General features: G+C 67.6%; 1 protein-coding gene across 3 annotated transcripts; it reads right to left on the minus strand.

The window, feature by feature from the left end:
* Positions 1-741: 741 nt before the first annotated feature.
* Positions 742-12,747, minus strand: ADAM11 (ADAM metallopeptidase domain 11; the record flags this gene model as incomplete). Of its 3 annotated transcripts, XM_082297626.1 has the most annotated exons (27): positions 12,618-12,747; positions 11,209-11,399; positions 9,813-9,889; positions 9,388-9,454; positions 8,820-8,905; positions 8,678-8,744; positions 8,492-8,540; positions 8,334-8,401; positions 7,941-8,015; positions 7,784-7,855; positions 7,108-7,274; positions 6,946-7,030; positions 6,772-6,862; positions 6,611-6,662; positions 6,360-6,459; positions 6,002-6,073; positions 5,815-5,907; positions 5,629-5,709; positions 5,497-5,547; positions 4,874-4,937; positions 4,708-4,807; positions 4,515-4,634; positions 4,265-4,433; positions 4,075-4,189; positions 3,537-3,627; positions 3,046-3,063; positions 742-2,745 (listed from the first exon to the last, which is right to left on the minus strand). In XM_082297626.1, exons 1-27 carry the CDS (start codon positions 12,673-12,675, stop codon positions 2,730-2,732), a joined length of 2,295 nt encoding a protein of 764 aa, XP_082153752.1. In that variant the 5' UTR covers positions 12,676-12,747. The 3 variants fall into 3 exon arrangements, with proteins under 3 accessions (XP_082153752.1, XP_082153751.1, XP_082153753.1); XM_082297625.1 differs by having other exon boundaries at positions 742-3,063; XM_082297627.1 differs by lacking the exons at positions 742-2,745; positions 3,046-3,063 and having other exon boundaries at positions 3,533-3,627.
* Positions 12,748-14,438: the final 1,691 nt, after the last annotated feature.

Genomic DNA, 14,438 nt, shown 5'->3' on the forward strand with positions numbered 1-14,438 from the left:
TGCGAGGAGGAGCGGCCGTGCCCGGGAGCCTGCCGAGCGATCGGCCCGGGCAGTGCGGCTGCCCCGGGGGCTCCGAGTGTCCCAGGGCGTCCGGCTGTCCCACGGAGTCCGGTGTCCCAGGGATTTTGGCTGTCTCAGGGGGTCCGAGTGTCCCACGGAGTCCGGGTGTCCCAGCGAGTCCGGCCGTGCTGGTCAGTGCGACAGCGCGGAGCTTTGAGGTCCAGCCCCAGTTGAGCACCACCCGGGCTGGTTCCATGGGAAGATCCTCGTGGGTCCCTCTGGGAGCTGGGGACCTGTCCCCCAGTCCCCTTCTGCCAGGGGTTGCTGCCAGGACCCTGCGCGGCGCTCACTGCGCTGAGGATGTCCCTGGGCTGGAGCAGGGATGGAGCAGTGTCCTTGCACAGGGACTGAGCATCGCCCTGACGGGACGGGGAGCAGCCCCGTGTCCCCACAGTGGGACAGGGTCCCCAGGCAGGCACCAGGTGAGAGGGAGGGAGCTTGGTGACACTCACCGTGTGCCGTCATCTCCATACTGGGAGTCATACTGGGTGTGTCTCTTGACTCAGACGTGGAAATGGTGAGGGACAGGCCGGGGTGGGATGCAGGACATGGGGAACCCATCAGTGGGATGAGCTGGAGGGATCCAAGGGCCGGAGCATCCTCACGGATGGAATCTGGGGACCCTCCCGCCTTCCTGGCCCCGTCCCCTCCCTCCTCACGCGGGTGAGAAGCGGAGCCCCATCGTTTTTCAAATCTTTATTGTAAATAAATTCTGCGACATTGCAGGAGGCGGCCGAGCCCGGAGCCAGGGCCGAGCCGGGAGCGGCGGCCCCGGCGGCTCCGGCGGCGGCTCCCAGCACGTGCAAAGCGGGAGCTCGGGGCCAGGCGGGCGCGGGGCGGGCGCGGGGATCCCGCCCGGCCCGGCGGTAGCGGAGCAGGCGGTGCGGGGTGGCGGCGGTGCGGCGAGGGGGGCACGGGGACGCCGCCCCGCTGCGCTCGTCCCCGGGACGGGACGGGGCCGTGAGCGCAGCGGGGGCTGGGGGGGCTTTGCTCGCTTGGCTCTGGAAGCACCGGGTGCCCCCCCCCCCCCCCCCCCCCGCCGCGGGCCCTCCCACCCTGACAGCGTTAAAATCATTAAGAAAAATCCCGGTATTTATATATATATAGATATATATATATATATAATAATGTCCCCAAACCCAGTGACAACGGTGGCTTCTTGCTCTGAACCAGGGGTGTCCCCTCGCCGCGGGGAGCACCCCGGCACCGTGGCTGTGACAGCTGTGGGGACACTGCGGTGACAGTGATAGAGATGGGGGGTTGATCCAGACCCCTGATGCCCACGGTGGTCCCAGGTCCCCATGTCTCCCAGCCCATTGCTGATCCATCACACAAGGAGCCACCACTGAAGCCCAGCCAGGGGATGTCCAGCCACCCCCATCCTGCTGTCACCTCCCACCCTGTCCCCTGTGGTACCACCACAGCCACAGCACCCGTGGGTGCTCAGTGGGGCTGTCACACCAGGCTGGGGACCACCACACACTTTGGCCATGGCTGGGCTTGGGGACACCCTCTGTCTCCATGGCAAAGGCGCCTGGTGGCGGGCAGGGACACTGGGCAGGGAGGGGACACAGAGGGGACACCCCCACTCCGCTGTGGGCAATGGGTATCGTTCCCCATTGTCCCCCTGCTGAGTGTCCCCAGGGGTGTCCCCACACGCACACACACACGGGGTTGTGTCACCCAGTGCCACCAGGGACATTCCCCCTCCATGCTGAGTGTCACCAGTGGCTAAAGGGACCAGTGTGGCCCCGGTGCTCCGTGGTGCTGTGGTTTGGGTGGCCCCACAGAGCCACCCCATGCAGGGTGACATGTGCCACGTGCCACAGGGAGGGGGTGATGCCTCCCCCCAGCCTGCTGCGGGGCTGGGGGACACCCAGTCTGGGGAACGCGTGCCACAAGCCTGCCCTGGGACTGGGGTGACAAGTGCCACCCAGTGAGCAGCCCCATGTGTCCCCAGCCCAGGGCTCACCCTGTACCCTTGTCCCCTGGGGGGTCCTTCTGTCACTCTGAACCCCAGTGTCACCAGTTTGGGGTTCACCTGCCTGAGCTGGGGAAGTGGAGGAAGTCTTGAGGGAGAGCTGTCACCCGTGGGTGCCTGTCCCACCACTGGGGACTTCGGCGTCCCGTGGCTTGGGGGCTGCAGCCGTGACATGGGGGATCGGGGGAGAATTTGAGGGGACAAACCCCACACGGAGTTTGGGGGGGTGGGGAGGCACATCTGGGGGTGCAGGACTCGGCCCCCGTGGGACCCAGCCCAGGCACCGGGGGTGAGGGGGACGTGATTCCAGGCCCTGAACTGGGAAAGGGTGCTGGCCTCGTACTGGGTATTACTGGCCTGGTACTGGGGTATACTGGCCTCGTCCTGGGGTACACGGGCCTGCCTTTTGGGGTCCCAGGTCCCCGGCTGGAAGATGCTGCTGCAGGGCAGAGGGGGATGTGGGGCAGGGGCTCCCCGCTGGCCCCCCGGGTACATTCATTCATCCAGTGCCGAGCGCCGCCAGCCCGGGGGGGCCGGGGGTCCCCGTACATTCGTGGCGGTGCGGGGGGGGCCGGGGGGCGGTCCCGGGTGGCCCCCCCGCTCTCCTCCTCGGCCGGACCCTCAGCAGCGCCGCCCCATTTAATTGCTGTTAATGAGGCGCTGGGGGGGTGGGGCAGAGCGGCCCCGCTCAGGCCCCCCCGGACCTGCAACACAGAAGTGGGGTGCGTTTAGTGGGGGGCTGTGACAGGGGGGTGACACATGGGGGGACACTGAGCTGAAATGAGCCAGCACCGGGGGGGGGCTGCTGCCAGGCCCCCCCAGCCGCTGCTCCCGTTCAGCCGTGGGGGCACAGAGATGGAGACAGCACGGCCGGACACACAGCACACGGACAGACGGGCCCGGGGGCTCCCACGCCGTCAGGCTGCCGGACGGTGACGGTGACAGGGACGGTGACGAGACGATGGGGGGGACACGGTTACACTCCCTGCTGCGCCGGGTCGTACCTTCCACGGCGGATGTTCCTTGGGGGGGTGGCAGGGGGAGAGGAGAGGAGCATTAGTGCCACCCCCGTGTCCCCGCTGTCCCCCCTGGTGCATCCCCCCACCCCGGTGTCCCTGGTCCCACAGGCAGCAGCAGTGTCCCAGTGCCAGGTGGGAGCACACATGGGGGGCCACTGACACAGCCCCCGCCCCAGCACCCCATGCTTGGGGACAGACACGGCCACGGGGTTCGGGTGACAGTGACACCCCAATGGCACATGCAGGCAGGGCAGGCAGGGCCAGGGGGCAGGCAGGGGCTGGGACAAGGGACCAGGCAGGGCCAGGGGACCAGGCAGGGCCAAGGGGACCAGAGGCCGCACCGCAGGGGATGCCCAGCTGGGGGGACTGGCAGTGCCCCAGCAAGGCACGGCCTGGCCCTGGCGCGGTGTCGGTGCACGGGGGGGACGTGGCCGGTGACAGCAGCAGAGGGGACGAGCCATGCGGTGGCTGCTTACTTAAATCCCCAGCCTGTCCCCCCTAGGACGATGGCAGCCACCAGCACGGCCCCCGCGATGGAGCCGATAATGATATTGGTGCCACTGGGACCTGTGACAGAGGGGACAGGGAGGAGGGGACAGGGTCACACATCAGTGGGAAGGGGACACGGGGACATAGCCCCAGGGATGCCCCAGTGCCACAGGGACTCGGGAAGGGGACAAACCCAGCCACAGGGAACATGTCAGTGGGGAGGGGACAGGGGGACACCAGGACACAGCAGTCCCAGTGCTGTGGGGACCTGGGAGGGAGGCAAACCCAGCCACAGGGACACACCTCAGTGGGGATGGGATGCGGGGACACGGGGACACAGCTCCAGGGATGACCCAGAGCTGTGGGGACCTGGGAGAGGGGCAAACCCGGCCATGCCCAGCTGAGCTGTGGCACCAGGGTGGGAGGACACTCTGGAGCCCCGGTGTGGCTGGGGACAAAGCGGGACAGCCCAGCCTGTGAGGCCTGGGGACAGCAGGGAGCCCGTGTCCCCGCGGGCACACGGACCCTTGTACCGCTCCGTCTCCCCCGTCGGCTTCGGCTCAGGGATGGGGTCGTAGACGCTGCAGTCCTTCCCCGTCCACTCCGCCCGGCAGATGCACTTCCCCTCGTTGCTGCAAACCTGGGAGAGGACGGCGTCACCCCCCGCGACCGTGACACTCCCCGGGTGTCCCCGTGTCCCCACCGCGCCCCTCACCCCGTGGTCGAAGCAGATCTTCCCGTCCCAGCTGCCGGGGCAGGAGCTGAAGTTAAAGGCGGTGGCTGGAAGGCATTTGCGGTCGAGACAGAGCATTCCGGGCCCGCAGGGCGTCCCGTCCTCCACGTAGCTCAGGTCCGAGCCATCCACCAGCTGCACGTGGCCGCCCCTGTGCCAGGACAGCCACAGCGGGTGACATCGGGACCCCTGGGACCTGGAGCCATCCCGGTCCCCACGGTGGCACCGTTACCTGCAGTCCACGTAGCGGTTCTGGTGGTAGAAGGTGGTGGTGGCGATCTCCCCGCTGAGCTCCCCCAGCCGCGGCGACCCCGAGATGTTGGCGCAGAGGAGGAAGCCGCAGAGGACGTCCCTGCAAGGCAGCGGTGGTGTCATTGGGATGGCAGGTGGCACCGGGATGGGCCGCGGGGACAAGGGTCACTCACTGCTTGTTGCACTGCAGCCAGCCCAGGCCCTCGCGCCCGCAGTTCCCCCGCTCCGTCCCCTCCACGTTCAGCTTCTCGTAGCAGAAGCGCTCGGCCGAGCCTGGCAGGGAGTGAGTGTCACCTGCTCGTCACCCCCTGCGTTCCCCCACCCCAGGCCAACACTCACTGCGGCCCCACAGCGCGTTGCACTGACGGTCCCGGGTTTTGCAGCGCCCACCGTAGCATCGTCCCTGCAGGGATGGGAGAGGGGTCAGGGGACTGGAGTGGAGTCAGGGTCCTGGAGGAGGCTCAGGGGGCTGGAGAGGGGTGATGAGGCTGGAGAAGGGCTCACACAGGTGCGCTGCAGGGAGGTGCTGCAGGGACAATGAGCCCCACACACGTCCCCCCCACGCCTGGTCCCAGGACACTGCCCCGGCTCACGTGGTGCAGGGAGCAGGAGCCACACGTGTGCACAGCCACGGGACAGCAGTGGGGGCTCAGGGCCCCCTGCTCACCCCAAAGCCCGCAGCCACGTGTGTGTGTGTGTGGCTCAGCTGTGGCTGCAATTGCTGACAAAAAGTCACAGAGGCACAGACTGGTTTGGGTTGGAAGGGACCTTAAAGCCCATCCAGTTCCATCCCCTGCTATGGGCAGGGACACCTCCCACCAGACCAGATTGCTCCAAGCCCCATCCAGCGGGGCCTTGGACAGTCCCAAATGTGCTTCCAACACGCACAAGCCCTGATGCTGGAGCCCGGGGGGATGTGCCCAGCCCCAGGGCTGTGTCCCACCAGGCTGGGCTCAACTCACCTGCTCGTTCTCACAGAAGTATCCATCCAGCTTGTGGAGGTTGGGGGGACACTGTGGGGACGTGGAGAAGAGGTTGGGTGATGCCACAAGGCCCCACAACATGTCCCACCATGTCCCCCCGGCCCCACTCACCTGGCTGGAGTCGCCGGTGCAGGTCTCAGGGATGTCACACTCGTTCACAGCCTCCCGGCAGGACACGCCACGCGGCTCGTACTGCCCGGGGCACAAACCCAGCTCATCAGTAACGGGACAGGACCCCACTGGATCCACATCTGGACCCGGGCCCCCTGAGCCCCCTGGATGCTCCCAGCCCCGCACCTTGCAGCCCTTGCAGCAGAGCCCGTCGCTGCACATGGCGTCATGGGTCAGGGTGCACTTCTTGCAGCAGTTTCCCCCGCTCCTCGCACACTCCTGCCAGGACAGCAGCGGGAATCACGGCCATCAGCCCCCTGGCAGCCCCGGCAGCCCCCCAGAGCAGGGGAAGCAGCCCCCCGACCCTGCTCACCGCCAACGAGCCACAGTCGCACTCCTCGCCTGCCTCCACGAAGCCATTGCCACACTCCGGAGGGTCCAGGAGCTGCCGGGACCGAGGAGGGGGACATCATACACACACATGAGAGCTGCTGGGAACCCCTGAGCCAGCTGCTGCCATGGGTCCCCCGAAAAGGGCATCACATCCCTGGGGAATGGCAGCACCCCCAAACTGCTGCCAAGCACGAGGCTCTTCCTGCTCTGGGAGTTCAGCACCAGCACCTTGACCGTGGCAGGGGTTGGGGACGCCACGAGTCCCGAGGGACCCCAGAAGCCACCCCCAGAGCATCGCTCGCCACTGTGACCCCCAGAGGGGTCGGGGAGGCCGTTACCTTCAGGGGTTTGTTGAAGAGGCAGCTGCCGCCGCCGTCCTGCAGGAACTGGTTGTACTCATCGATGCTGCAGCGGGAGAACTTCCGAGGGAGGTAGTACCTGCGGGATGGGGGTCACTGTCACACCCTGCCCTGCCCGGGGGCACTGCCAGGCACCCGAACCCGGGCAGGACCTCGGCGATGCCCCCGCCGGCAGCGGTGACACGAAGTGTGCAGGGGATGTGGCAGTGCCACCCCGAGCGGGCACCCACCCTGTGTCCTCCATGATACAGCCCAGCCACGAGTCCGGACACCGGCAGTCCCCTGGGAAGAGAGGAGAGGACAGGGCTGGGGGTGCTCACTGTCCCGCCGCCGGCCTGGTGGCACCGCGGAGCGTCCCCACCGTCCCCACGGCCCCGCGGGAGGCGGGTACCTGCGGCCGTGCGGTGCTTGTTCCACATCATGCCCACGTTCTGCCCCAGGGTCTGCGCCAGTGTCACCGCCATGGCCGCCACGTTGCCGTACTGCGCGGGAGCGACGCGGTGTCACCGCAGGGACCCCCGTCCCTGTCCCCAGCCCGCCCTCGCGGGGGTCTCGCCGCACCCACCTCGTTGACGCCGCCGGCGCGGGCAGGGGAGCAGATACCCCCGACAAAGGCGGTGCCGCTGCGGCTGCTCTGAAACGTCCGACCCCTGCGAGGAAGAGGATGGTGGGGACGGGGGACGCGGTCCTCGGCCCCGGGGGGGGGACGCGTGGCCACAGCGCTCACGAGAAGAGGTGGACGGTGTCACTGTGCTCTGCCAGCCCCTCGCGCCGGTACTTCACAAACTCGTTCAGGGTCTCCAGGGAGTCTTGCCCCATCCGGATCCGGTCCTCCGCCGCCCACGTCTCCATGGCCACCAGCACGATGCGGGTGTTTAGCTGCTCCTTGTAGATCTGTGGGAACAAAAGGACGGTGCTGGGGACGCGACCCCTCCCAGGGACAAACCCACCAGCTACCAGGGATAAACTGCTGTGGACAACTTGAGGAGCTGGGCACACACATCTGTCACCAGGGACAATTCCCGGGGACAAAACACCAGTGGGACAAACCCACCAGGTGCCAAAGAAGAAAAACAAGAGTGGGACCAACTACTTGGGGACAAACTCTCAAGGGACCAACCCAGCAGGTGCTGAGGACCAAGCCCCCGAGATAACACCAGGAACTAGGGACAAACTCCCTGGGAACAAATCCACCAGCTGCTGAGAACAGTCTCCTCAAGGACAACCCCCCAGGGACAAACGCCACCAGGACTGGGGATAAACCCTCTCTCCAGGGATAAGCCCACTGGGGATAAACCCCTTGGGAATGAAGCCCCCAAGGGACAAACCCATCAGGTGCCAGGGATTAACCTTCCCAGGGACAATCCCCCCGGGGACAAATTCCTTCCAGGGACCCCCCTCACCATGTCAGCCAGATTGACCACGGACTTGGCGAAGTTGCTGGTGAGAACCACGGACTTGCGGAGCTGCAGGAACTGGGAGCACACCAGGGCCAGGCGGGATTGGGGGGCCAGCCCGACCCCTCACTGCCCCCACCAGCCCCTGGAACCTCCCGCTCACCAGCTGATGGTCGTTCACCACGGCCAGCTCGATGTACTTGGTCTCGCTGTGCACCGTGTGCTGGGCTCGGCGGACCTGCAGAGGGAACCCGCGGCTGAGCTGCCACCGGCACCCGGATGGGGCTCCTGACCCCGCCAGGGATGTTTGGGGTCCAGGGAGAGGGGAGAGCCACTGGGTGGTCTTGGGATGCAGCCCCAGCAGTATTCCATTGGGTCCCCTGGGCACCCCTGAGCGCAGGCAGGAGCAGCACCCTGCAAACACCACCCCAGCACCCACGGAGCAGCCTGGCTGCACCCGCAGCCAACTGGCAGAAATCAACCAGGGTCAAGCACACTTGTCCCCTGCCCCATGTCCTCCGTCCCCTGCCCTGTGTACCCCGTTGACCCCACTAACCTGCCGCCGCCGCCGCAGCTTTGGTGTCCCACCCGGGACACGCTGGCTCAGCGCAGGGAAGAGGCAGCCTGGAGGGAGGGGACAGAGATGGTGGGACACAAGGACACGGGGCCACTGAGGCCACCGATCCCCAGGAAGAGCTCCGTGCGAAGGCTCACCCAGTCGGGGGCAGCTGGGGACGCGCTGGACGATGTGTGGTCGAAGGCCCTGCCACGGGGAGAGGTGTGTCACGGCCGTGCGTGGAGGGGAGGACTGCCACGTCCCCGTGTCCCCATGGCTGTCCCCAAGCCACAGCCAGACCCGTAAAGCTGCCTTGGGGACACTCAGGCAGTGCCACCGCTCACCTGCCCGTGCTCGGCGCCCGCCTGGGGCTCGATCAGGTACGTGGCTCGGCCGTCCGAGAACACGCCGCTGCAAACAGAGGTGGGAGTGTCGGGGTGCAGAGGGGTGCGGCCCCCCGGCCCCCCTGGCAGTGGGGGTACTCACCGCAGGCCCTGGCAGCTGGAGAGAGCGGCGAAGGAGCGGGGCTGCCCCCGGATCCGGCCCTGGTAGTAGCAGTGCTCCCCCGCGCCCTGCGGAGCGGGGATGGGCGCTGAGCCCCGAGTCCCGCCCTGCCCCGCACCCCCAGGGGCCGCACCCAGCCCGGGGGCTCTGGGGTTCACTGCCGGGCACCCTCAGGGTGTGCCTGGTGCCCACAGCACCCAGGGATCCCCCGCTGGAGGAGCATCCCCCATCACCATGGCAGCCCCCCCATGCAGGGGCTGGGCACCCCAGGGGCAGTGGGCACCGAGGGGCACGGGGGTGGGGATGAGCTGCTTGGGACCATTCGTGGGCTTTTGTGGGATTTATGAACCGGCCACCACAACCCCTGCACTGGCACAGTATGGCACGGCATGGCATGGCATGGCATGGCATAGCATGGTTTGGCACAGCATGGTTTGGCACAGCACAGCGTGATTTGGCACAGCATGGTTTGGCACGGCACAGCACGGTTTGGCACGGCACAGCACAGCATGGTTTGGCACAGCATGGCACAGCATGGCACACATCTTACCGTGCTGTGGCTGCCGTTGCTGCCCGCGCCGACGTGCCGCTCCACGTAGTGGGAGGCAAGGAGGTGGCTGCAGGGAGCAGGTGGGGGATGAGAGGCCGTGGGGTGGGGAAGAAGAGGAGGAAGAGAAGGAAGAGGGAGACCACAGCAGCCATCCATGTGCAGGGCACCACCCCAGTGTGGGACACCACCCACCATCCATATACACGGAATCGCCTCAGCATGGGAACCCCCAGTTTGGGAGGGTGCTGGCGTCCAATGGGCCCCTCTCCCCTCTGCTCCTCCCCCCGGCTCAGCCCCCACTGCTGCAGCTGGGATGGCTCCGCACAACTGCCCCATCCCCGAGCACCCCCCAGCCCCTCCCCTCCTCCCGGGGGGCACCAGCAGGCCCATGCTGGGTCTCCTGCCCGGACCCCCGGGTCACTCACTGGTTCAGCCGGAGATCGAGGGTGAAGGCTGAGCCGAAGGCACGCACCATGAAGCTCACCTGTGCCAGGTGCAGCCCCTGCAGGACAGCCAGAGCCGTCAGCCCCCCCGCCTAAAATTCATAGCTAAAATAATAATAAAACCCCAACCCAAATATGCAGTCTGTTTTCTTTTTTTCGCCGAAAAATTCAGCCTAAAAGAAAACCGGGTTTTTTTTCTTAAAGCCATCACCCCCTGGAGCACTGGGACGGCACCTGCGTCCCATCGCCCCCTCCGCGGGCGCCGTGCGGGGCTGGGGGTGCCGGAGGGTCCCCCCGGCGCTGGGCCCAGCCCGGCCGCGGCAGCCGAGCCGCCGCTTCTCCCGCCCTGCGGCGCCGCCGCTCCTGACCTAATTCCTGCCGCCGGCAGCGGCAGCGGGAGCCGAGCGCTGCGGCGCGGCCTCAGCGCCGGCAAACTCGGCGCACGGGTGAGAGCCCGGCAGCGGCTGCGGGCCCCTCCGGTGCTTCACATGGCGAAACGGCAGAAAAGCCAAACCCGTCCTGGCGTGCCCTGTCCCCTCGCTGGGAACCCAGCGCAGCGCGGGATGAGGACACAGGGATGAGGAACCGTCTGTCACCACGGGGAGGGGATGTCCCAGGCCCCGACCGCAACCCTGGGGTCTGGCAGCAAGGCCGGAGAGGGCTCTGCCGCGGGGACCTAGCCCCGAATTCCCCAGGATCTCCGCCGCTCCCTCCCCCCGCGACACCCTGGCTTAACACCTCCCTGGCCTCCCGCCAGCGCGGCGGCTGCCGGCGCTTCCCGGCGTCCGGCGGTTTCACTCGACGCCGGGTGTAAATCACCTCTGCGGCGAGAGCAGCTCCTCATCTCGCCTTTATCCGGCGCGGACGGGGATCGATGGGCGCCGGCCTTCGCGGCTGCCAACACCTCAACTCCCCCGTGCCGGATGGGGTGCGTGTGTCGCTCCCCGAAAGGCTGGGACAGCCGGCCATGGGGTGAAGGTCACTGCCCAGTGCCCGAGCCCGGGTTGGTCTGGGGAGCAGCACTGGGGGGGACACGGGCGCCGCTCCCACGCGGCCTGGATCCGTCCTTGCCGGACCCACGAGCCTGTTCCTGTGGGAGCCCTGCCCGCCACCTGCCCGCTCCCGTTTCATCCCTCCCAATGCCCGCGCGCCACTGGTTCCCAGATTTAATGGGATTTCGCGGCACAATTCAGTGTCCCTCCTGGGAGGATGGCAGCGGGATGGTCCCTGGGGGGACGAGGGCTCCAGTTCGGGATGCCGGTACCCACGCACACGCTGGGTGCGGCTGGGCCAGTGACGGCGGCTGTCTGGGGACCTGGACCTTCCACCTGCCAGGGACCCCGGAAAGGGAGCGGCTAGGGGGCTGTCGTTCACTTACGGGTCCTCCGCCTCCTCCTCCTCCTCCGGGCTCATTCCTGACCCTGGTGTCCAGCTGATGCTTTGGGACTTCTCCTCCCGAGCTCTGCCCCACCAGCCGGCTGGGGTGGGTGATTTGGGAGACCACCCGCCCTTCCTGCCATGTGGCCCGCGGGAGCCTCCGCGGCAGCGCGCCGGCCTGCGCGGCAGGACCTGCGGGGAGGGGACACGGTCGCGGCCACCCTGGGAGGGCTGGGGGCTCGGGGGGCTGCGGAAGAGAAGGGATGGAGACACAGGGGCCTTGGGGACATGGGGACGAGGAGGGCTGGGGACGAGGAGGGACAGGGAGATGGGAACACGAGGGGACAGAGTTGGTGAACACGCTCGGGGGGTGACCCAAGTGTGTCACTGCATCCAGAAGGGGACACCCATGTCCTGGATGGGAACATGGAGGGTGGGTACAGGGGTTGTCCCAGGGTGGACAGTTGGGGAACATCCAGGTGCGCTGGTGTGCCCAGGAGGGGACACCCAGCAAGCACTGGCTGGGAGGGGTGCCCAGGGGATGGGGGTGACCAGCAGGAGAATACATCCGGGTGGAGAAGCTCAGGAGGTCTCAGATACAGTGGCATGTCCTGGAAGGGACACACAGGGGACATGGGTGGCTGATAAAGTGATACATCCCGGGGGGGGTCATGCAAGGGAGACGGGGGCTCAGAAATGCCATCACACCTGAAGGAAAGGTTGGGGGGGGTCAGCATATCCTGGAGGGGACATCCAGGGAAAAGGGGGGACTGGAATGGGGACGCATCTCAGAGGGGACACCCAGGGGACAGGGAGGGCCGGGATGGGGACACCACCGAACGGGAGATGGAAGACTGGTATGGGGACACCCCCCCTAGAAGGGACAACGAGGGGACAGCAGGACTGGTGCAGGGACACCTTTGGAGGTGACAGCCAGGGGACACGGGGGGTGGCCGCTATGGGGAAACATCCCAAGGGAACGTGGAGGGCTGCTATGAGGACATCTATGGGGACATGCAGGGGACGGGAGAGCCGAGATGGGGACACATCTTGAAGGGGACACGGGGTCTGCTATGCGGCCACCTCCGGAGAGGGAACACGGCGGGGGCCGGTGCGGGGACAGCGCGGTGGAGGGCGCGGGGCCGGAGCAGGCGCGGGGCCGGGGCCGGGGGGGGACGCGGGGCTGAGGGGCCGGTGCGGGGCCGGGGCTCTGCGGGGCCGGGGCCGGGCAGGTGCGGGGGGATCGCGGGCCCGGCCCCTCCCGGGGCTCTGCGGGGCGGCGCTGCGGAAAAATGTGTCGATGCAGCGAAAAAGCCGCAGCGGCGGCGGCGGGGCCGGGAGCGGAGCGGAGCGGGGCGATGCGGGGCCGGGAGCGGGGCGATGCCGGAGAGGGAGCGGGTCCGGACCTACCTGCCCGCGGGGCGAGCGAGAGCAGCGCGGCCAGCAGCCACCCCCGCAGCGGGCTCATGGCTCCCTCATGCTCCGCCAGCGGCCGCGCCGGGCCCGCCGCGCCGGGGACCGTCACCGTCCCGTCCGGCCCCCCCCGCCCCGGGCCGGGCCAGCAGCGCCGCCCCCGCCCCGCCCGCACGCGGCCCCGGGCCCGCCGGACCGGACCGGCACCGGCACCGGCAGCGCCGGCAGCGGCACCGGCAGCGCCGCCCCGGGCCCGCCCCGCCCCGCCCCGCCCCGCCCGGGCCCGCCGCCCCCGGGATCGGCCCCTTCCACCCTCCCCGCCCCGGCTGCCGCAGCGCCGCTGGCACCCGCGGCACTGCAGCACCGGAGCCCCACTGGCATCACCCCCGGGCCGGCTGCACCCCCGGCCGGTACCGGAGCTCCCGGTCGCTTCATCCCCGGAATGGTACCGGAGCGCCGGGCCGGCACTGGGCACCCCGCACCAGCAGGGACTGGAGTGGATCAGGCAGTGCCAGATCCCTCCCAGCCAGCATCAGACTGTGTCCCCCCGCACCCACCAGTACAGGAACACCAGTACGGGCACTCCCCAGTCTATACTGGACCTCCCGAGGTCTGGAACCCTGAGCCAGAACCAAACCCCCTCAGCCACTGCTGCCCCCCCCCCCCCCCCCCCCCGCAGCCAGTGCAGGACCCCCACACCAGTACCAGCCCCTCCAGCCAGTACCAAACCCTCCAGACACCAGTACCAGGCGTCCCAGCCAGTACAGGGCCTCCAGCTGGGATTGGAGGCCCCCAGCCTGTACCGAGTTCCCCTCGGCTGGTACCGAGTCCCTGACTAGTCCCTGACTAGTCCCCAGTCCCCAGCTGGTTCCCAGCCAGCCCCAGAGCCCCTGTAGATTGTACTGGGGCTTCCAACCAGTACCAGGACCCACAACCATTATCAGAGCCCCCCATTTGGGACTGAAGCCCCCACCCAGAACCACCTTCCCAGCTGGAACTAAGCCCCTGACTGGTCCCAGGGCTGGTGCTGGCTGTGGCTCAGGCTGGAGCTGGGGGTTCCAAGGGGATGGTGCTGAGAGCAGGAAGTGCTGGTGCTCAGCACTGGGGACATGGGGTGATCCTGGGCCATCCCCAGTGGGTGGGTGATGTCACCCAGGGGTTCTGAGGAGTCCCCACCCTCAGGAAGCACCAGAACCAGGAGTCTCTCTCTGCTCTGATTGTGTTCCCTCCTGGTGGGAATGGAACAATTTTAGGGAGACAAGCCCCAGTGAATTCTTGTTTATTGCAGCTGGAGGAGGGGAGAGCAGCATGGGGGGTGATGCAGCTCATGGGGGGAGGCAGCACAGCCACAGGCACCTCCAGGAGGGGCTGTCCTGGTGGGCACAGAGGCTCCAGCCCCAAGTGATGGATGCACCAACCATTGCAGAGAGGACTATTCCCTCAGGACTGAGGGTGGGACACAGACCTGGAGACCACCAGCCCCAGCTCTTCCTGCTGGGGGTGCCCAGGGCCACCCTTGGGCTCCCCGTGGAGGGCAATGGGCAACCTCTGCCTGTGTCGGACCAGGGGACAGGGGCTCAGCTGAGTGACCACACGCTCCAGAGTGGGGAGGATGCAAGTACTTCAGTGGCCTCAGCTCATCTCAGCTGCCCTGGGAAGGCCCTGGAGCTCCTCCAAAAGAGCAACCTGGGGGCCCTGAACCCCCAGTTCACATCCCTCACCCTCCTCCAGGACCTTTTTGGTCCATTTTGTTTTGCCACTCCAACAAGTCCCTGTGCAGCTCAGCCCATCACCGCCAGTGCTGTAGGGAACCGAGCC

Source organism: Coloeus monedula (assembly GCF_965178545.1).
Source record: "Coloeus monedula genome assembly, chromosome: 26".
In the NCBI taxonomy this organism is placed as follows: domain Eukaryota; kingdom Metazoa; phylum Chordata; class Aves; order Passeriformes; family Corvidae; genus Coloeus; species Coloeus monedula.